The sequence below is a fragment of the Megascapheus bottae genome, chromosome 28 (assembly GCF_031878675.1).
Source record: "Megascapheus bottae isolate mThoBot1 chromosome 28, mThoBot2.hap1, whole genome shotgun sequence".
Classification (NCBI taxonomy): Eukaryota; Metazoa; Chordata; class Mammalia; order Rodentia; family Geomyidae; genus Megascapheus; species Megascapheus bottae.
The window spans coordinates 9755144-9777098 of NC_143536.1; the positions used below are offsets into that span (position 1 = coordinate 9755144).

General features: G+C 54.7%; 1 protein-coding gene across 5 annotated transcripts in view; it reads left to right on the forward strand.

Moving 5' to 3' along the window:
- Cmklr1 (chemerin chemokine-like receptor 1) overlaps positions 1–14254 on the forward strand; it is a 33786-nt gene extending 19532 nt beyond the window's left edge. For 4 of the 5 annotated variants that reach the window (XM_090320349.1, XM_090320348.1, XM_090320345.1 and 1 more), the window contains one exon: positions 13142–14254. In XM_090320349.1, the coding sequence (XP_090176475.1) occupies positions 13145–14251 (1107 nt within the window). In that variant the 5' untranslated portion in view covers positions 13142–13144 and the 3' untranslated portion in view covers positions 14252–14254. Of the gene's footprint in view, positions 1–7332; positions 7433–13141 lie in introns of those variants that run through there. The other variant, XM_090320350.1, reaches the window with a different exon arrangement.
- The last annotated feature ends 7701 nt before the right edge of the window (positions 14255–21955 follow it).

A 21955-nucleotide genomic window follows, 5' to 3' on the forward strand; every position in this document is an offset into this window, starting at 1 on the left:
GGCTTGAATTCAGAGTCTGAAAAGCTAGCGCTCTCCTCGTTGACGCACACTTCCACCTCTGCCTTTTTGGTGGTTCACTGGAGGTGAGACCCTCATGGCCGTTCCAGCCCACACTGGTTTCAAACTAGAATCCGCAGGCCTCCAGCTTCCTGAGTAGCTAAGATGACAGATGGCTTGTGTGGAACATTGCTTGTCACTGGGCTCCTTGTCGCCTGTCCCATCCTCATTCCTCTTCCTCCTGCTGGTTCCACAACCCCTCCCGGCACCCCAACCACCCCGCACAGAAGCACACACGTGTCTCACCAGCTGCGCCCCAGGAGGGTAGCAGGCGGGGAGGGGGGATGGTGGGGGGGAGGCTGGAGTGACACAAAGTCAGGAAGTAGCTGGTGCCAGGGCGGGAGGGGGCGGTGGCCTGAGCCTCTAGAGGCTGGCTGGACCTCAGAAACCCAGCAGGTTCAGTTTAGTTAAAAAACAAAAAACAAAGAAGAACTATCAAATGACTCCATGGATCTTTCTAGAAGTTCTCTCTCCCTGGCAGATAGCAGTTGTGCCTCTTTCAACCCCATAGCCGAAGGATGCCCTGCTTGGAGCTCATTTCCTTCCACCCTGGCAGAGCCAACTGCCCAGGCTGGCTGGGGTCAGGTCCACCAGGGCCAGCAGGGCTGCAGCTGGCACGCAGCCGCCAGCCGCCACCCTCCAGACCTTCCCCGGGGTGACTTCCAGGACTCTGGAATGTTCTCTGGTTTCCAACTGGCTTTCCGGTTTCTGTAGAGGGTGGGGAGGAAGAGGGTGTCCGGGGCTGAGGCCTGGTTCTGGGGGGCGCGGAGCCTGGCCTGACTCCCCAGAGCCTGGGAACAGGGTGGGGTCTCGGGCTCCACCATCCTGGCTCTTGACAACAGTACCGGCCATTTGTCAGCTGCCTGGATGGAGGCCTGGAAATTCCAAGGGAGTCAAACCTGCCGGGATGCCCAGGCCCCGTGCCCGGCTGCTTGTGCTGTAGAGCTGGGGGGACACTCTTTGCTTAGAGCCACCCAGGGCTTCCCACTGCCCACTAAAGAGTGTGGCAATCTCTAGCTCTTTCCTGCACCCCTGCCTTCTGCCCGCACCCCCTCTCACCTGCTTTTCACAACTCCGAATCTCATTTTATCAAGCTTCGGACTTGCACATACATTTCCTCTCCAGGGCTCCCTCTGCCAGAGAATTTAAAGGCTGCAAAGCACAGCTCAAATGTCACCTCCTCCAGGAAGCCTCCCATGATTCTCCAGCCACATACTCCTTGTATAGAGCCAAGGCCTCAGCATGGCTGCCCTGCAGCCGGGCAAGACGCACCAGTGCTTAGGGACTAACAAGCTAGAACGACTGGCTTCCCTCCCTCCCTCTGGACTTCTTTTATTTCTGCAAAAGCAGGCACTGTACAGGGAACACCCAGAAGGGGCGAGGATAATGGCAAATCCTCTCTTGTCTATAGGTCAGGTCCTGGTGGCCAATTTGCTGGAAATCTGGACTTGGGGTGGCATCTCATGTGACCATGCTGTGATCTGTCTTCAAACTCAGAGCAGGGATTGGGCCATCTTATCCCTGCAGCACTTACAAGATGCATGATTAGTGGCTCTCTTTCATTAAATGGATGCCTGAGTGAATCTGCCCTGTTTCTTGTACCTACTACATCTGCTCCTGCCCCAGGACCTTTGCACTTTCTTATCCTACTCCCCTTTCCCCCCTTTCCCCTTAGCCATTCAGAGCTCCTCTCAGTGCGACTCTTCCAGGCTTCTGGAGCCTTCTACTTCAACCAGCCTCCCTCAACTTTAAATACTCAGTTCTGCTGCTGTGGGCATCCCTTTAGCATTTACCACAAGAGGACTCCATTTTCCAGGCCTGCTCTTTGGATGAAGAAACAAACTCAGAGAGGTCGAGTGACATGTCTGGAGTCACACAGGAGCACGGCTGTCTCCACCTAAGTGGCCTGCCCTCCTGTACGCATGGCTTCCTTTCTTAGCCCTTCACTGTGTTTTTGTTGTTGTTTTCCTGGCAGCCAGGCACCCGTTTTTCCTCTCTGCTGTGTCTAGATGGGGGGCACTGGTTGTGTGTCTCGAAGGCTGGAGGAAGGGGAGGACGGCGCTGGCGGGAGGAATCCTGGGTGCTGGGATGGTGGCCCAGGGTGGGGGGCTGAGTCAGCCTGCCGGGAGGGGCCCTGGCTGCCTGCAATGGCTGCTCTGTTTTCGGACCCGTCCTCCGTGCAGGTGCCAAACCGCACAGCTCCAGGGCCTAGGCGGACACACTTCCTGTCCTGGCTGGGCTGGGGGCCCGGATGGAGATGTCAGAAGCCAGATGTGCTCGGGGAGGGGCTGGGGGGGGAGCTGCTCTCCCCCCTGCCCCCCTGCTGCCACCCCCTCTCCTTGGCTCCTGGGAGACTCCACCTCCGCATACATTTAGCTTTCCTCCAAAATTCACTAACTTGGGGAGCCGGAGCCCTGAGGAGGGGGTGCGTGTGCAAGTCAAGAGGGTGCTCAAGCGTGACTGGGGGACTCGGGGGCTGGGGACGGGCTGGGGGGCTGGGGCCCAAAGTGCAGATGGTGAGATTCCTGCAGGCAACTGAGAAGCCCCTGGTGGCTCTGAGCCGAGGGCGGCCACGTTTCCAGAAGCCTGCCAGCTTCTAATGCGCGTTCGCATCCCCACAACCTGACCATGCATGGAGAGGTGGAGCAACTTAATCAGAGTCCCCCAGGCTGCGAGGGCGGGGCTGGGATTCAAGCCTGACTCTGCATGGCCCATGGTGGGATCAGAGGGGGGACCGGCGGTGGGGTCAGGACCCAGCCTGGAGACCCCGCTTTGCTCACCCATGGAGGAGCCTGGGGAAATGACCTGGGCCTCAGTTTTCTTGTCTGTGGATTGGGAAGGCAGGGGGAGCCCCTAAAGGGCTGGATACCATGTGGATACCATTTTCCTGCATGGCCTGGGGGTGGGGGGGTCTCAGGAGTGGAAATGGGCAGGCAAGTATGGCTGCCTCTTCACTAACACACACACAGACACACACACAGACACACAGACACACAGACACACACACACACACACACACACACGTGCTAGTCCTGGAGCTTGAACTCAGGGCCTGAGCACTGTCCCTTAGCTTTTTCTTTTGGCTCAAGGCTGATATTCTACCATTTGAGCCTCAGCTCTACTTCATGCTTTTTTTTTTTGTGGGTCATGAGGCTTGAACTCAGCGCTGTCTCTGAGCTCTTCAGCTCAAGGCCACTGCCCTACCCTTGAGCCAAGCCCCACTTCCCATTTTCTAGAGGTTAATTGAAGAATCTCAGGTCCTTTTGTGCCCCGGCTGGCTTTGAACCTTGATCCTCCGATCTGAGCCTCCTGAGTAGCTGGGATTACAGGCGTGAGCCACTACGCCCGGTTTTTACTTCATGATTCTTATAGTAAATTGGAGATAAGAGTGTCATGAACTTTCCTGCCCGGGTTGGTTTTGAACCATGAGCCTCAGACCTACACCTCCTGAATTCCTGGGATTACAGGCATGGGCCATGGCACCCGGCCTTCATATCTGTTGCTATGCTTCCCCTAGGGACTGGAGTGGTGAGAAAGGGCTCAGAAGGGCCACGGAGAGAGAGGGCAAGGAAGTGGGGGGGGGGGCAGAGCTGTGGGTGGTGGGTGCGCTGTGTCCACAGCTTGCTTCTGGCCCAGGGCCGTGGTGGTCTGAGAGGGCAGAGGGCAGGACCCCAGGGACTGTGTATCCTGGGGTCGGAGACCATAGCCCACGCAAAGATCTAGAATGGCAGCCTCACGGTCTGGGGCTCCTAACCATCAGCGAAGACCTCGGGGGAAGATGGGAAGTTAGCTTCGAACCTCCCGCCCACGAGCTGTAAAGGATACCCTCCGATGCCCTCATCTGGGCCCACGTTTCTGGTTTTATTATTTGTGTTCTGTCAGCATCTTCTCTATTTCAGTTGCAGGTCAGAGAGGCCAAGCAGTGTGTGCCAGGGTCACTGGGCACTGGGCGGAGACAGTGACAAAGCTGGGACACACAGGGCTGAGCCTTTGAGGCAATCAACCCCAACTCCATTATTTTATAGGTGGGGACACTGAGGTCCTAAGGGGTCAGAGATAGTTCTAAGGATGTTTGCTAAGTAGGGCCTATAAAAAATTAATTGGCATTAGATTGTTGGTGGTGGTGGTGATGGTTCTGGGGCTTGAACTCAGGGCAAACACTGTACCGCTTGAGCCATGCCTTCGGTCCTTTTTGCTTTAGATCCTTCTATCTCTGCTTCTCACGTAGCTGGGATTACAGGTGTGCACTGCTGTGCCTGGCTAGATTCTTAATCTGGAGTTCTGACCCTTACCTCTGTCTCTCATGAGCCACACGACCTCAAGGAGAGTTCTCAGTGTTGTTGGTCCCTGCTTCTTCCGTGGCCGTCGTCCCTCCACGTAGAGTGAATGAATAATCACCAAGTCCCTCTCAGTGGCTGGCACATAATAGGTGTTCAGTAAAACAGAGTCCTGTGGTGATTATTATCCCCCTGTGTGGTATGTCTCATACCTGGACAGGCTCTGCTGTGCGTTTAATGGTGGTACAATTGACAGAGCGACACAGGGGACCCCAGCAAGGGCTGGATTAAGAGAGGGATCTGGGAAAATGGAGCCTGGGTGCCCCCTGCTCTCAGGCGCTGAGGAAGAAGGGGTGGCTGGCCCCCAGTGTGGATGCTAACTGAGCGGGCCTGGAAGTCTGTCGGAGGCTGGGGGCAGGGGTCAGGGACCCATCGGGTCTAAGCTCTCCGCCTGCTGCAGGCATGCGTGCCATCCGCTGGCTCCTGGCAGCCCACACGGACGCCATGGATTAAGAGCATGAGTGGACTCTGGTTGCAGCCGGGATTAACCGAGCTTCCTCCGGGCCCTCCCAGGCTACAGTGCTGTACACAACCTGGATCTGTTTACAGACCCTGGCTGAGGCACCGGGACTCCATACACAGCTGGTGGCGGGGGGTGGTACTGGGCCTGCGCCCGCTGGACCTGCAGGCTGGGGAGGGGATGGAGGCAGGGAGGGTCTGCCAAGCCTGGAAGGACAGGATCCATGCCAGGGTCAGGCTGGGGCTGGAGGCTGGTGTCACGGGCCAGGTGTGTGAGGGGAGGCAACAAAGGCAGAGCCCCAGCATGGTCATAAACCCCAGCTCAGGACCTTAGCAAAGCATGGGCCTGGGAGTTAGGATGAGGAGGTGACAACACAACGTGGCTTGCGTTTTTGCATCTCTCCCCGTGGTCTTTGTCACTCCCTGCTGCTCCTGTAACACATACCTGAGACAAATGAACTTCAGAAGAAGAGAAAGGTTTACCCGGGCTCAGAAACATCAGGCCCTGTGGCTTGATTCTGTTGTCTCGGGACCTGTGGCAAGGCAGAAGCTCGAGGCAGGAGCTCCTGGTGGAGAAGGCTGGTCTCAAGGAGGCCAGGAAGCACAGGGAGACAGGAAGGCCCTGGGTGCCAAGGTCCCCTTGGAGGACACGCCCCCATGACCTCACTTCCTGCCATCAGCCCTGCCCCAGGCTGTCAATCAAGCTTCTCAACTGGAGCCAGAGCAGAGCCTGGCTGGGAGCCAATGGTGGCCAGGCAGGTGAATTCTGAGCAGGACTGGGCAAATGTGGGGTTCAGGGAGGGGAGGTACCAAGAACCCGTTTCTTCTTTTCCTTTTGTGTCGGTCTTGGGGCTTGACGTCGGGGCCTGAGTGCTGTTCCTGAGCTTTCATGCTTGAGGCTAACGCTTTACCACTTGAGCCGCAGAGCCACTCTGGCTTTTTGCTGGTTCATTGGAGATAAGAATCTCATGGACTTTCCTGGCCGGGCTGGCTTTGAACTGTCACCCTCAGGTCTCAGCCTCCTGAGTAGTTAGGATGACAGGCGTGAGCCATGGCTCCTGGCCTCAGAATCTCATTTCTGGGTTGGAAGGAAAAAAATGGAGGCCTCTCTGCCCACAATGGTCAAGTTGACGAGAGCTCAGCTGAGAGAAGGGTGGACCCCGAGGTGGCTGGGAGAGGGGTACCATGGCCCTGCCATCCCTGAGCTGAGGGGCAGAGCTCTGCCTGGGTGTGGCGCCATGGAGGGGAGCTGGGCTGAGCCCTGACACCTCTGTGTTCCTTTGAGCCTGGCGGTCCCTGGTACTGAAGATGCTGCATGGTGGCCATGAGATGGCAGGAACCCATCCATTCTAGGGGCATCCTGGGGTCTCTGCTTTTGCCCATCCTCATGGGGTTTGAGGCTTCAGCTTGATGCCATCCAAGCCTGAGAGCAGTGTGGGAGGGGTGGGGAGCCCAGCCGGCCGCCTGGGCCTCCTGACTCAGCCCTCACGCCACGCGGGGGTGTGGGACTGGGGAGGAAAAGCTCTCCCACCACAGCTAATTCTGTCCCGGGGCCTGGCTGCCAGGCGTGCGGCTGCAACATCTGCAGACGCTGGTGGTTGCTTCCAGCTCCACCGTCTCTCTCGGAGTCTGGGAATTTAGGGGCCCTGGGCAGAAACTCCAGCCCGCAGAGCCTGCAAGGCTGGGGTTCCTGGAGGACTGATGTGTCTACAGGCAAAGCGTTTCAGCCGCTGCTGGAGGCTGGGCTCTGCGGTCATGGAGTCTATGGTTCAAACCCTAAGGTGATTTGGAAGAGGGGAAGCGCCGGTAGCTCAGACCTGTAATCCTGGCTGCTCAGAAGGATGGTGGTTCAAAGCTCTGCCTGGGCAGAGATGTTCCTGAGACTCTTCTCTCCAGTGAACTACCAAAAAGCCAGAAGCAGAGCTCAAGTGGTAGAGTACCAGGGTTGTGTAAAAGAGCGCAGGGACAGCACCCAGGCCCTGAGTTCCGGTCCCACACACACACACACACACACACACACACACACACACACACACACACTGCTGTGCATTCTGGCCCAATCACTTCACCTCTCTGTGTGTCCCATCTGCAAATCTCTGCCCACCTCTGCCTCAAGGGACTGCACTGAACATGAGACATCAGAGGTGCCAGGCATGGTTGCAGTTCTGGGGTGTGCCGTGTGTGAGATCAGAGGTGCCAGGCATGGTTGCAGTTCTGGGGTGTGCCGTGTGTGAGATCAGGGACATGGCTAGTGGGTCCTCACTCCCTCTGGGCCTCAGTTTCCCCAGCCACCAAGTCATCCTCGGAGGGCCTTCTAGGTCCTGAAAGCCTTGTGCAGTGTGAGGGTTGGCAGAGGTATCCAGCTGCCTGGCTGGGAGTTGGGATGCAGCCAGTGTAAACGAGGCCATTTGCCGAGGCGAGGAAGGCCTCCAGTTTCCCAAGGGGCTCTCACGCCCACAGGCCCTGATAAGCCTCTTGTGTTTGGTCTGGAGCCCAGGCCTGGGTGGGTGAGCAGCAGACTGCCTGGTGGACAGGCCAGGAAGGGACAGCAGTCGGGAGCTGCTGCAGGTGAACACAAGGTGAGCCATGAGACAGGGGGTGGGCTGAGGGGGCGGGCAGGGGAGGGGATGGGGGAACAGGAGGTGACCAGGAGGAGAAGGATCTAGACAGAGGGGAGGTGGGGACACATGGATTTTGAAGAGAGGGACAGAGGCAGAGAGATGTGAGGGGGTGGGGGAGAGGGGAGGGACAGGCAGAAAGAATCCTGCACACCCAGGGTTCCCATCAGGCCAAGGGGCACAAACAGGGTGAGGGCAGAGCAGACAGCCAACAGCTGCTTCCAGTCTTCTGACCTCAGTGGCCCAGAGCTGTGAGGACACAGGCCATCCGGGAGCAGCCAGAGGTGGGGTCCAGGTTCCACTCTGGTAATGTGGGTCTCAGTTATTGCCACCTGACACCCCCCATCCACACATCTCTCAAAATGTGCAGGGAGACCATCCCCCCTCGCTAGGGCAGTCACTGAGGACATGTGTGCCCGAGGTGGGGGGGGGGGGTTCGTCCACATCCCCAATGTCAGATGTGTGGATCTCCTGGGGTTCCCTCAGGCTTTCCCAAAGGGCTCTGGAATGTTCCAAGGATGTGAGTTTGTCAGTTCTGCAGGAATTTGACAGGGTTGGAGCCTGGCACCTGCCCGCACCCGGGCTTCCTCTTCTTCTATGGATGGGTTCATTTGATGTCTCTGTTTTACCCATGCTGCCTCTCTCTGCCCCACATTCCTCGGGGCACAGCGTCTGGAGAGGTGGCTGGAATAGAGTGAGAACTGTCTGCCGCTTGTTTAACAGTAAGGATGAGGCTAGCCAAGGTGCAAGTGGCTCACGCCTGTCCTCCTAGCTACCCAGAAGGCTGAGATCTGAGGATCACTGTCCAAGGCCAACTCCAGGGAAGGAAAATCTGTGAGATTCTCATCTCCAGTGAATCATCAGAAAAGCGGAAGTAGCCACTGTGGTTCAAAGTAGTAGAGTGCTAGCTTCAAGCAAAGAAAGCTCAGGAACAGCGCCCGGGCCCTGAGTTCAAGCTCCATGTCTGGAAAAACAACAGCAAACAAAATAAAACAACCAAAAAAAATGAAGCTAATGATATCCACTTGAGGCTTTTGTTCTTTGGGGTCGAAGGAACCAGCTGTGGTCTTGAGCACCATCTTTCCCCAGCAAGAGTCCTGTGGTGCGCAAGGAAGCAGGACACAGCAGGGTGATCCTGTCTCCCCTGACCTTGCTGTGGCCTCCTGGGGCTGGGACACTGCACATCCACCTTCCTGTGATCTGAGGATCACAGTTCAAAGCCAGCCCAGGCAGGGAATTCCATGAGACTTATCTCCAATTAACCACCAAAGAAAGCTCTGAGGACAGTAAATATCTCATAGTGGGAGCAAAGTGTGTATGTGTATGTGGTTGTGAGTGTGTGTGTCTGTGTGAATGAGCACGCGTGCGCCCATGCACACAGGACACATACAGGGCCGGTCTGTCTGTCTGTCTGTCTGTCTGTCTGTCTGTCTGTCTGTGGGAGAGTCCCCTAGAACAGGTGAGGCTTTGGGGCTGAGATGGGGAGGGAAGACGTCTAGTCATGGACTGGTCTTTCACCTTGGGGTTGTGTGCTGCAATGCCCCTTGTAGGTTCAGGGTAGAATGAGTCAAAAATCCCAGGGACTTGTGACTGCTGCCACAAGGGGTTCCTCTGGTCGAGGTTCGAGCCTCACTTTGAGATCCTGGTCCCCATTCCCTGTGCCAAGACCTTTGCTTGTCCCTCAGTAACCTTGCAACCTCAGGCTCTGGTGCACACATCTCTCTTGGGGGGCCGGGCCTTGCCACACCCATTGTTGGTGGCCAGAGGACACCCAAGAGAGGCTTCCTGGAGATGAGCTTTGAGTCTGGTTAGGATTTGGGGGGGGCAGTAACTTTGAGCGTGTTAAAAAATATTTTGGGGGGCCAGGAGTTTGGCCTAATGGTAGAGTACTTGCCTAGCATGCACGATGACCCGGGTTCGATTCCTTGGTACCACATACATAGAAAAAAAACCAGAAGTGGAGCTGAGGCTCAAGTGGTAGAGCTCTAGCCTTGAGAAAGTCCAAGGACAGTGCTCAGGCCCTGAGCTCAAGCCCAGGACTAGCAACAAAATAATTATATATATATATATATATATATTTGTTGTTGAGACAGTCTTACTTAGGTCACCCAGGCTGGCCTTGAGATTATGATTTTCCTACCTCAGCCTCCTGAGTGCTGGGATTACAGCATGCACCACCATGCCTGGTCTGATCGAAGGAATCTGAAAAGGAGTAACAACTCAGACATCCTGGGGAAAGCGCTTTTGCTTTTTAGAGACGGCCACCTGACCTAGACACGGCATGGACAGGGCTCCACAGACCCGGTTCACCCCGGCTTTTCTCCTCCAGGAGCGGAGCAGGGCCTGGCGCAGGCACTCCTGCGAGCGTGCGTGTGGTCCAGCATCCCTGGCCTCTTCTCCTTGGTCCAGGGCCTGACCGAGGGCTCAGAAGGCTGGCCTGGGGTGTTGTGATTCAGGTGTGCTGCGCGGGACGCCAGGTGTGGCCTGAGCTCCAGGCTGGAGGAAGACCCCGGGAGCTGGGCCAGGCTGGCTCATCTGCCCTGGGGTTCTGTGGGGATGGAGCACAGGAAGGGAGAAAGGCTGACCTCCAGACTGGCCTCCAGCCTGGGCTGCTGCGCCGTGACTCCTGTGTGTCCCCTAGACCTGGAAACTAGGGGGCAGAGGGAGAATGCAGTCCCTAAAGGGCTCAGAAAAGTGGAGCACTGGGGAGTTACTCTGGGATGGAGCAGGGGATCCTGGGCTGTGGGGTGGGTGAGAAGAGGGGAGTCAGTGTGTGTCCTGATCTCTAGAGACAGTGAGTGTGGTTAGGGAAGGTGTCGGGGTCACTAGCTGACCGTGTGACCACTTCACTTCCCCACTTGCACAGTGGAGTGGCAGCAGGGTCAGTCCTGGAGAGGGGATGGTTGGAGGCATGTGGAGGAACGTAACTAAGTATGCAGTGCTTAATTAGGTACTTAACATGGTGCTTGAGCCATTATATACGTCTCACAAGGAGCCAAATTGAATTTGCAACAGAACTGGGTGTAGACATAAGGACACCCCTCCCTCCCCAAGAACGAGTGCAGAAACCTTGCAGGCTAGCAGAGCTCACTGACCCGACACATGACTCGAAGCTTCCTGGTGGCCCCATGAGAAAAGGGAAACGGGATGAGTTATAAATCTTGGACTATGAAGAAAAGAGGAAGAAACCCAGTTCCCCAGGGGGAAGCCATGTCACTCTTGTACACAAAATTCTCCAGGGCTATTTCTCTCATGGGCATTTTGTCTTCATTGAGGGGAGCAGCACTGGGCAGAAGTGACCCAGTGTAGAGGTATTTCTCCTGTGCTTAGCTGCTGGTAGTGACCGAGAGAGAAACAGAAAGAGACGTTGAGGCCCAGAGAAGCTCAGTGAACGACTGGTGTACAGTTGATCAGGAATGTGGTGAGGGCCTGACACTCAGGATTCAAGGTGAAGGAACAGAGGGCCCAAAGCAATAAAGACTGAAGGTCTGGTGTGGGCCTTCAGAAGGTTGGGAGGGGCGGTGAAGTGGAGGCCATGCTTAACCTTCCCACCTGGAACTCTGGAGTCAGCTTTCCTTCCTGTGTGGCCTCAGACACACAGTTTTCTAACTGCAAGCAGCGGGGTGGTAGTGGTGGTGGTGGTAGTGGGGTGTGTGTTTATATCCCTGTTGTGGGGAGGGCTTTGTATAGTGTCTTGCAAAAATGATTGTGTGTGACGGTGATGCATATGTGCTCTTTTTGTATGTGTGTGTGTGTGTGTGTGTGTGTGTGTGTGTGTGTGTGTATGTGTGTATGTGAAACCTGAACTCAGACCCTCCAGCTCATTAGACAAGCCCCAGTGGGCTTAGAACTTCGATCCTCCTATTTCTGCCTCCTGTGTAGCTGGGATTACAGGGGTGGCCTGAAGAGGTTTGTCACCTACAGCTGACAGATAAAAGATTAGAGCTCAGAGAAGCTAATACATCTTCCTCCTCATTCTTCCCTGAGGGGGTCTGGAGAGACAAGTGGGCAGAGACATGCCAGTCTTTGTTCCACCTGCCCAGGCAAGGCCATTTCTGTGGGGAGAGTCAAGTGTGGGGTCCTGAGCAGTAAATAATAATAGCAATGCTATCATGTGGATTTGTGGCTTATTATCTGTGGACTCCAGGTCTGTGGATCCAGTCAGTGAATGGACACACAGACTGCATCCCTTCATCTCTTCCTGTTCTTTCATAACGGACCATTTCTATGGCATGTTGGTTGTGGTAGGGATGAAAATGATACGGAGATTGTTTCAAATCATATGGGAAGATGTATGCAAATATATGCAAATAGGCCACATGCAAATAGCACATCTGGCCACACCCCCTAAGGCCTTGTACATCTCTTAAGTCCTCCCTGCCTCAGTTGCCCTCTGGTTATTTTTGTGTAAAGTATCAATTTTTCCCCTGCCTAGCCTGGATTGCCACCCTCCTATTTGTACTTCCCAGTGTCGCTGAGATGGCAGGCTTGTGCTGCTGAGCCGTTTTCTTCTTTCTTTCTTTCTGTTGAGATGGAGTCTCTAGAAGGTTTTGTTTTGTTGTTTTTTTCTGACTTGGAATTACATACTTTGGGTCTCAGCCAACCACAGAGCTAGGAGTATAGACATTGAGGGAGATTTTATGGAACAATTGCCTCTAGACTCTAAGGGAAGAGGTAGAAAATAGATGTTAAGAACGCACTTAGAGCTGGGCATGGGTTAGCTCATACCTGTCATCTTAGCTCCTCAGGAGGCTGAGATCTGTGAATCATGGTTCAAAGCCAGCCCAGGCAGGAAAATCCATGAGACTCATCTGCAATTAACTGTCTAAAAACTGGAAGTGGAGCTGTGATACAGAACTCAGGGACAGGGCCCATGCCCTAAGTTCAAGCCCTATGACTGGCCCCCACCTGCTCCCCCCAAAAAGAAAAAAGCACATTTAGGCTTATATATGCCAGGGCTGGGGGGCGTGGCTCAGAGAGAGATAGGGCATGTAGCTTCGTGGATAGAGGTGAGTCTGTCTAGTGGTAGAACATTTCCCTAGCAAGCATGAAGCTCTGAGTTCAAACCCCAGTACTGACTACCACAAGTTTCTAGCTCTCTGCCCTTAGAACAGTGCCTGGCTTGGAGGAGGTAGTGGAGAAGGGTTTGGTAAAGGAAAAACAATGGGCTGGAATCGTACCTCAGGGTGAGAGTGCCTGCCTAAGAATACTCAAAAGTTTGGGTCTGATCTTTAGTACCACAATGAAAGGATGGAAAGAAAAGAAGGGAAGAAGGGAAGGAGGACAAAGCCACAGAGGAAATGGCCAAGTGGTTAAACCAGTAGCTGTCTTTCTCCAAGCCCAGGTCAGAGCTACGCATATTGGGGCTGGTCCGCTTCTGGTTTTGTTTGTTTGTTTTGTCATTTGTTGGGCTTGAACTCAGGGCCTGGGCACTGTCCCTGAGCTCTTTTGCCCAAGGCTAGCGCTCTCCCACTTTGAGCCACTTCTGGTTTTCTGGTGGTTCATTGAAAATAAGAATCTCACGGGAACTTTCCTGCCTTGGGAGTTGGCTTTGAACCTCGATCCTCAGATCTCAGCCTCCCGAGTCGCTGGAATTACAGGTGTGAACCACCAGCAGTGGCTCCGCTCAGCTTCTTAGAGCCACGTGTAACTGAGTCTCCTCCCTTGCAGACGATGGAGACTTTCGATTACAATTCTTCCTCCAACTACGACGAGGAATACGTGGACGAGTTAGACCCCGTGGTGGCGCTGGAGGAGGCGCCTCCGCTGGGGACGGGGGTGATCGAGGTTTTCGTGGCGGTCTACAGCATCATCTGCTTCCTGGGGATCCTGGGTAACGGGCTGGTCATTGTCATCGGCAGCTTTAAGACGAAAAAGACAGTGAACACCGTCTGGTTCCTGCACTTGGCCGTGGCGGATCTCCTCTTCAACATCTTCTTGCCAATCCACATCGCCTACGTGGCCATGCATTACGACTGGGTGTTCGGGCTCACGCTGTGCAAGATGAGCAACTTCCTGCTCATCCACAACATGTACACCAGCGTGTTCCTGCTCACGGCCATCAGCTTGGACCGCTGCGTGTCCGTGCTCTTCCCCGTCTGGGCTCAGAACCATCGGAGCGTCCGCCTGGCCTGTGTGGCCTGCCTGGTGATCTGGGTGCTGGCTTTCTTCCTGAGCTCTCCCTCCCTCATTTTCAGGGACACGACCCCTTTGCACGGCAAGGTCATCTGCTTCAACAACTTCAGCCTGGCGGCCGACGCGTCTGCCTCCGCTCAGCCCCACCTGGACTCGGTAGGGTACAGTCGTCACCTGGGGGTGACGGTGACCCGCTTCCTCTGTGGCTTTCTGGTCCCCCTCCTCCTCATCACCACCTGCTACCTCATCATCGTCCATAAGCTGAGGCGCAACCACCTGGCCAAGACCAAGAAGCCCTTCAAGGTCATCGTGGCCATCATCATCACCTTCTTCCTCTGCTGGGGCCCCTACCACACGATCTACCTGCTGGAGCTGCGCCATGCCACCCTGCCCGCCACCACCCTCTCCTTTGCCCTGCCCCTGGCCACCGCCATCGCCATCGCCAACAGCTGCATGAACCCCATTCTCTACGTCTTCATGGGTCAGGATTTCAAGAAGTTCAAGGTGACCATTTTATCCCGCCTGGCCAACGCTCTGAGCGATGACACGGGCCAGTCTTCATATCCCAGCCGCAGAAGCTTTACCAAGATGTCCTCCATGAACGAGAGGGCTTCGGCCAACGACAAGGAGACCAGCCTGCTTTGAGTGTGTCCCCCACCCCTCCCGGGCGGGGGGGGGGCGCCCCAATCCAAGGACCAAGGCAAGAACTCTCCTCCACATTGGGGGTACTCACCACAGTGCATGCAAAGCGAATCCTGTTCTCAGCTGAGGACCCAGGGCAGGGAAGCCTTTCTCTAGGGAAGATGGTAGACAGCCCATGGCCCCGCCACGTCCATGAGCGGCCCTGGAGCAGCAGTGCACGCTCTGTATGAGCGAGAGCCGGCTTTGACTTCACTCAAAACAACACAAAGAGAAGAAAAAGAGCAGTTCTCAAAACATTGTCCTATACTAGGGTTGGCACAGGGAACGGATTAAGCTGCCTAATGTGTGTCCCAGAAGTGCCAGGCATACTGCAAAACCTCTGATGTGAGCAGGGGAGGCATATGCATACAGACACGCACACATGCATCCACACAGCCACACATACATATATGTACACGCATGCGTGTATGCAAGCATACACACGTGGGCCCGCTCCTGCCCCTCTGGTCTTCCCTCTGGGCTCTGACATGGGGAAGGCCCTGGCTCACAGGAAGAGGAAAGCGAGCTCTCAACCACATGCATGTCTAGACGAGCTGAGAAGACCTGCTCCTCCAGGCTTCATGAGTTCTTTGCAAGGGCAGCATGGGGCGGGGGGAGGGGGGCGGGAGAGGAGGGGATGTGATCAGAACATGGTGCCCAGGAAAGGATGAGAATGGAGGCAGAGGGACAAATATTGTGGGAATGGAACTTTTCCAGGGCAGGGTCTGTAGGCCATTTGTGGGTGCGGATGGTGGCAGCCCCTGCACCCACAGCCTCCTGGCTTGGTTACCAAGGGGTGTGTCTGGGGGGCGCAGTTGAGCCCTTCCCTCCCTCCCTCCCTTCCCTCCCTCCCTCCCTCCCTGCCTCTCTTCCCTCCCTCATTCCCTTCCCTCCCTCCCTCATTCCCTTCCCTTCCTCCCTTCCCTTCCCTTCCCTTCCCCTCCCTTTCCTTTTCCTTCTTCTCTTCTTTCCTCAGTTCACTCAGTGCTGGCCATGTGCTTCTTGGGCAGGTGGAGGGAGGGTGAAGGGCTTTGTTTCCTCCAAGCCTTGAGGGAGACAGTTCCGAGTGCAGCACCAAGGAGCAGCCTGGAGCTGGGGTAGGCAGCTCACGCCTGTCATCCTAGATACTCGGGGGCCTGAGATCTAAGGATCAGGGTTTGAAGCCAGCTGGAAAAGATAAGTCCGTGAGACTTAAAAAACAAAACAAAACTAATTAACCTCCCAAAAGCTAGAAGTGGAGCTGTGGATCAAAATGGTAGAGCACCAGCTTTGAGTGAAAAAACTAGGGGACAGCACTCAGGCCCTGAGTTCAAGCCCAAGAACTGGCATAGGCACACACACACACACACACACACACACACACACACACACCACACGCAGGCACGCACGCATGCACGCATGCACGCATGCACGCACGCGCCTTAGAGAATCCCCAGGGAGAAGGTGGTGGCTCAGGGGGCTGGGTCATAAACTTGAAGCACAGCCTGAATCCTCCCTATCTCCCAGAACTGAACTTGGGAGATTTGCCTCCCTTTGCAACTCCAAGGCCTGGCTTCTCACATCTGAAAGGGACAATTTTTGAGTGCCGCCAGTGACTTTGTCCCACTGACCTATGACAAAGCCAAAGCTTTGGAGAAGGAGGAAGTTTCCTGCCCAACTATGCCAGGAGTCAGGCACAGATAACAGCATCCACTCAGACTCCATCCTTTCTGACAAGGAGAATTTATCTATCGAGAATATCCCCGCCTATTGTAGTTATGTTCAAGTATATAGCACTTCCCAAATGTATCCTGCCACCCCAGTCACAATGAGAAAATACCTTCTCTTTCACCTCAGTAGGGACTCAGCGAGACTTTGCCACCGGCCCCAGGACAGCCAGAGGTGTTTGAATTGAAACCTCAGTTCGCCTGGCTCAAGTGAGACAGCAGCCAGGAAGCAACTAGAGATGTCTATAAAGTCTCAACCCTCCACGTCCATTGTTCAGTGGATTAAAGGCATGTGGCCTACAGCCCCCTGGACACCTGCCAAGGCCTTGTCCTGCCCCACCCCACCCCCGTGGTTCCAATCCTCCAGGCCTCACCCCTTCCTACCCTACCCAGGGCCTCTGGATAAAGCAAGGCCTCTGGGGGTGGAGAAGCTGGGAGGGGTTAGCTTCTGTCCATCCAAGGCCCTTCATCCTCCTAAGCCAGAGAGAACACATTCCGTTCTTTGAGTCACTCCATGGCAGGGCCTGTTCTCCAACAGGGGACAAATAAACCGATGTCATAACTGCCCCCGCCTGGGCTATTTGAGTCATACTTCATTAGGGACAAGCCGTCTCCGGGCTGGGTCTTGATGTCCGTGTTGAGGGAGCTTTGGATGGATCCAAGCTGGGGGCCTCTGGCTGCTTCCAGAAGTCTGAACTTGGGAGTGTGAGAGCAAAAGGGAGTTTTAAAAGCTGGCCCATGGCCCCTGCCATTTTCTCCCCAGGCCTCCAGATGGAGGAATGGAGGTACCATGTGCCAGTGGGGTTTATCCCAGGTCACAGAGACTGATGTGAGGGCCCTGGTGCCCCCGGACTCAGGACCATGCTCTTTCTAGGTTAAGGCCAGGCCAAGTGGGCTGCAGGCGAGGGGTTCAGGTTATCCTTTGAAAAAGCTGGTTATCAACTTCCCAGTTCAGGCTGGTCAGGCCCCCCTCTTTCTGGCTGTGACTCTAGGGTTCCTGCTCTGACCTTAGCTTCCTGCCCAGCATACATGTGTAGCCAGCATGTCCCCTTTGCACCTGCCTCATGTCCCGAAGTGTCCTCTGGGTATCACCTGTGTAGTCCCCACAGCAAACACCATGCAGGAGGATGGGGGGTTGGGGGGGGACCATGGGGACAAGAGGTAGAGGGACAAGAAGAGAAGAGGGCACTTGAGGATGAGAGAAGAGGGGACAGAAAGAAATCTCAGGGTGAGGAGAGCCTATTTAGTATAGTGAGTAGCCACCGAGTGTCGGCACCCAGGTCAGAACCCATGGCTGATGTGGGGAAAGCCAGACCGTCTCATCCCGCATGGCAACCAAGGCAGTGGGGTCAGGCTCGCAGCTCGGGGGGCGATGCAGCTGGGCTGGGAACCAGATCTACTGACCAGCCTCGGCTTCCCCCACTCTGGGACGGAAGGGAGGAAGGAGAGGAGGGAAAGAGGGAGGGAGAGATGAGGGGGGAAGGAAACAAGGGGCCCTGGAGAGGACAGCAGTTCTGGGGTCTGCAGGGAGGAAGGTAGATGAGCAGAGGGCTGAGGGCCTTTTATCCGAGGAAGGGGGGCAGTCATGTGTGATGCCTGACATGCCTAGAAGATGCTTCTGGACCTCTCTGGGGGAGGGGGCTGGGGGGACCGGGGTGGGAGACAGCTCCAGAAAGCTTGGGATGGTGCTGAGAGGCTGCCCGAGCTTTCTCAGGGGAGCAGTTAGCGGGAAGCCAACCGCAGACCCATTTGTGCTCCTTGGAGGTCGCTCTATTGATGGAAATTAATTGGGACTATGACTCAACTTGGCCTCTGTGTGCACACATTTCTCAGGGGAGCCATGTGAACATGAAGCAAAGCCCTGTAAATAATGCATACATTAACAGAAGCAGGGCGGAGCCAGGGCCTCGTGGCGCCCCCCAGGGGCTTAGGGAAGTTTGCAGTCCAGGATTGGAAGTGCTTGAACTTGGTGTTAGCCTTGGATAGCACTGAGTGCTGACCTAGTAAATCTTCCAGAAGTGTCCCTGTGCCAGGATGACATGCCAGCCCCCCCCACTTCTCTAGATACCCAGCCAAGTGGGCAGAAGGAGACGGGGGTGGGAGTGGGTGAAGGGAGAAGGGAGTGGAGGGCTTGGATCACGTCTAGAAGAAGGGGCCCTGGGGGAGGGCCTGAGGGATTGCTTTATCCCGAGGAGGGGAGGGCTGGGTCAGGTTGCAAGTGGGGTGGTGGTAGGGAATGGCCACTGCTCACAACTTTTTTCAGTCCTAGGTCTTGAACTCAGGGCCTGAGCACTGTCCTTGGACTTTCTCAAGGCTAGAGCTCTACCACTTGAGTCCCAGCCCCACTTCCGGCTTTTTTCTATGTATGTGGTACCGAGGAATCGAACCCAGGTCTTTGTGCATGCTAGGCAAGCACTCCAGCACTAGGCCAAACTCCCGGCCCTCACAACTTTTAAACTGTAGAATGAATATGGAAATCCACACGGGCCCATGTTGCTAGCAGCAGCATCACCATCCCCAGATTCTTGCTGGTTCTGAGTACTCCACCACCACCACTGCCATTTCCAATTCCTCCCCCAGTGAGACAGGGAAGAGGGGGGGTTAGGTTTGGATGTAGAAGAGCTGGGATTCTTTCCTTGGGAAGTTAGGAACAATCCCAGACAAAGGAGGTTTCCATAAACAGCTTCCTGTGGCCCCCCTGGGATCTTTCCCTTTCCCCATCACCCATCTGATTTATTGCAGCCTGCAAATCAAGGAAGCAGATACTCTCCCCCTCCCCCACCCCTGCCCCCATCTCTCTAATGCTTTGCAGCTTTTATTGCGGCCAGGACTCTTATTAAGGGCTTGGCTGGTATCACCGTGACCGCAAACTTCCTGTGTGTGTCCCTCTGCGTGGAAATCGGAGGTGAAGCAATCAGTTGGGCAGAAGGTCTGCATTCGACACGGATGGTGTGTGATACAGCAATGCACAATTGGACACAGACACCCCCGGGGTCTCCCCCTCCCCCACATCTTGCCCTGGCTGGCCTGTGGCTTGGGATCCCAGGTGCTTAACCCTGGCAGAGGCAGACACTTCGGGTGAGCTCTGCTCTAGTTTTCTTTGTGCAATCATTTGGCACATCCTTAGCGGCAGCATCTGGATGAGGGGAGGAGTTTCCGGCTCCTTCCAGATGTTTGGCTGTGGAGTTGGGAGGAGGGGTCAGTCAAGCTTGGACTTTGGCTGATGGTAGCTGGGCTAATGGCCACCACTCAGGCACCGAGCCTGTTGACCTGTGTGGGATTCCAGGCAGGGTGATAGGTGGCCAGAGGCAACTGCCTCAGTCATCCTTTCATGTGTATATCAAGCCCTCGGGGATCCAGTCAGCCTCTCAGAACCACAGGGCTATCCAGCCATTGCCATTGGCATTGGGCACCTACTATGTCCCAGGCAACCAGCTAGCCACAGACACCATGATGATCCACAGCAGTCTTGCAGTGTATGGACGTTCGGGAGCGCAGGTGTTTGTCCTCACACAGTGGCTTGTCCCGCTGGCTAATTGTCTGCCTCATGAGCTCAATGACATAGATGCTGAGGCGTTAGCATGGAGCAGAGAGAAAGGCTTTCTGTTATAAAGGAGCCAAGAGGAGCAGGGGTGGGGGAGAGAAGACTGGGCTCTTGGCTGGAAATTGGTGAGATACATGTTGGGTTCCAGCATGCACTGTGGGCAACAACCCTCCCCCCCCCTCAGTGAGTTCTCAGGACAGGCAAGAGACCCCAAACAAATGGTGGTGATAGGAGAAGTGGCAGGAAGTGAGGCAGGTGGAATGAAAAGAAGTGGGGGGCAGGCTGGGGTGTGGGCTCCCAGATCCCCTTCTGTCCTCCTCAGAGGGGTTGGTGACTGCTCAGCTGGTTTCTGATTCTTGGATTCTGCCCGCATGGCACCTTAGTCTGAATCTCCTTGGGGCCCCTGGCTGCAGAATACGCAGAGGATGGGGATGGCTCTGAGGAAAACAGCTTGTTTGACCTTAAATGTCAGCTGAGAAGAGGCCCCTGTGGTGAGCTCGCCCAGCACAGGATTCTCTAGGGGGGCTGGAAGCACAGCCCATTGAGAAGAGAGAAAAGGAGAGGGTTGAGAGTCCATTCCTCTCACAGGCTCTTCTTTTTCTCCAGTTTTGATTCAAATGCATCAAGTCATGTCATTTGAGGAACAGAGAAGTAGAAAATCAGTTTATTTTAGACGGTCTAGAATATAAATAACATGAATGAAAGCCTGGGGCCACCCAAGTCATGACTGCTTTTCTGCTGTTGTTGGGAAAGTGAGAATATACAGATAAGCAAACTAAAATTCGAAGGGAGAATGACTCACAATCCCAGAGATCAGCACTGAGGTGTGCAATCTTGTCTACGTGTCTATGCTGCTTCTGTTGTTTGCTTGTTGGTGGTGATTTTTGTTTGTTTGTTTTGGGTCAGTCATGGGGTTTGAACTTGGCTGGGTACTGTCCCCAAGTTCTTTTTCCTCAAAGCTAGATTGTACCACTTTGAGCCATAAATCCACTTCCAGTTTTCTGGTGGTTAGTTGGAGATAAGAGTCTCATGGACTTTTCTGCCTGGGCTGGCTTTGAACCACCATCCTCAGATCTCAGCCTCCTGAGTATCTAGGATTACAGGCCGCTGGCTGCTCATCTCAGACTCTTGCACTGGCTAGGTAGGCACCTTTCCACTAGAACCATGACCCCTATGCTAAAGCCATGCCTCCACAGTGAAGCCATACTCCCACTGGCCTGGCCACACCATGATCAGAGTTAGGCTATGGAGTGGATCTCAACTGCTAAACCACGCCCACTGCTAAGCCACAGCTCAAGCCCTTTTACCTTTTTTTTTTCTTGAAGTCCTGAGCACTGTCCTTGGGCTTTTTTTTTTTTGTCCAGTCCTGGGTTTGAGCTCAGGGCCTGAGCACTGTCCTTGGACTTTCTCAAGGCTAGAGCTCTACCACTTGAGCCTCAGCACCACTTCAGGCTTTTTCTATATATGTGGAACCAAGGAATCGAACCCAGGGCTTCGTGCATGCTAGGCAAGCACTTTAACCACTAGGCCAAACTCCCGGCCCTGTCCTTGGGCTTTTTTCCTCAAGGCTAGTGGCTCTACCAGTTGAGCCACAGCACCACTTCCAGCTTTTCTATGTATGGGGTACTGAGTAGCTGGTACATACACCAGCACCAGCACCTAGCTGTTTAGGCCTTCCTTACTCTCCTCTTCCACTGGGTTAGAATCTCCAGGAGAGCTGGGTTCAAATCAGAATCCATGCATGAGGAAAAGCATGTGCGTGAGCCATGTTTCAGCACCACGGACAGAAACCACATCGCAGAGGTTGTGTACCCATCACCCCGAGGCTGGAGGACAAGGCTGTCTCTTCCTTCCCTCGGGGTTGGACAGCATTTCCTCAAGGATGACTCTGGAGTATGGGATTCACTACAGTGTAGCTCCCTTTCCCTTTACTAGCTGGTGGCTCAGTAAAATAGGAATAACCGTGGTGCCTTAACTCTCACAGCTGTCAGGGTTCAATGTGTGGCGGGTGGAATGGCTAGATGTTGTTAAGAGTGACAGGGGGAGCAGAATTGGGGAGGACAGCAGCCCAGGGGACTCAAACGGAGCCAGTGGGAGTGCTAACTGGGGCATGGCTGCTCTTTCATAAAGTTAAACACATCCAGAACTTGTGGCCCAGCAATGTCAGCTAGAACTACCAGACCCAGAAAAGCCAAAGAAACCTTTTATCTCCATAAAAGTGGATGGATCACCTCTGGCACAGTGTTATAGTAACCGTTAAGGGTGGATTGATCATCTCTTTTGTCTGTAAAGCACACTTCAGTTGGTTTGACAAAACATAACAAAATAAAACACTTAGTCCATGGCCTGGCCCAGAATCACTCAGTGCTGTCAGAGGGTCTGTATGCATGTGTCTTGCTTGCTGGCCTGGAAATGAAT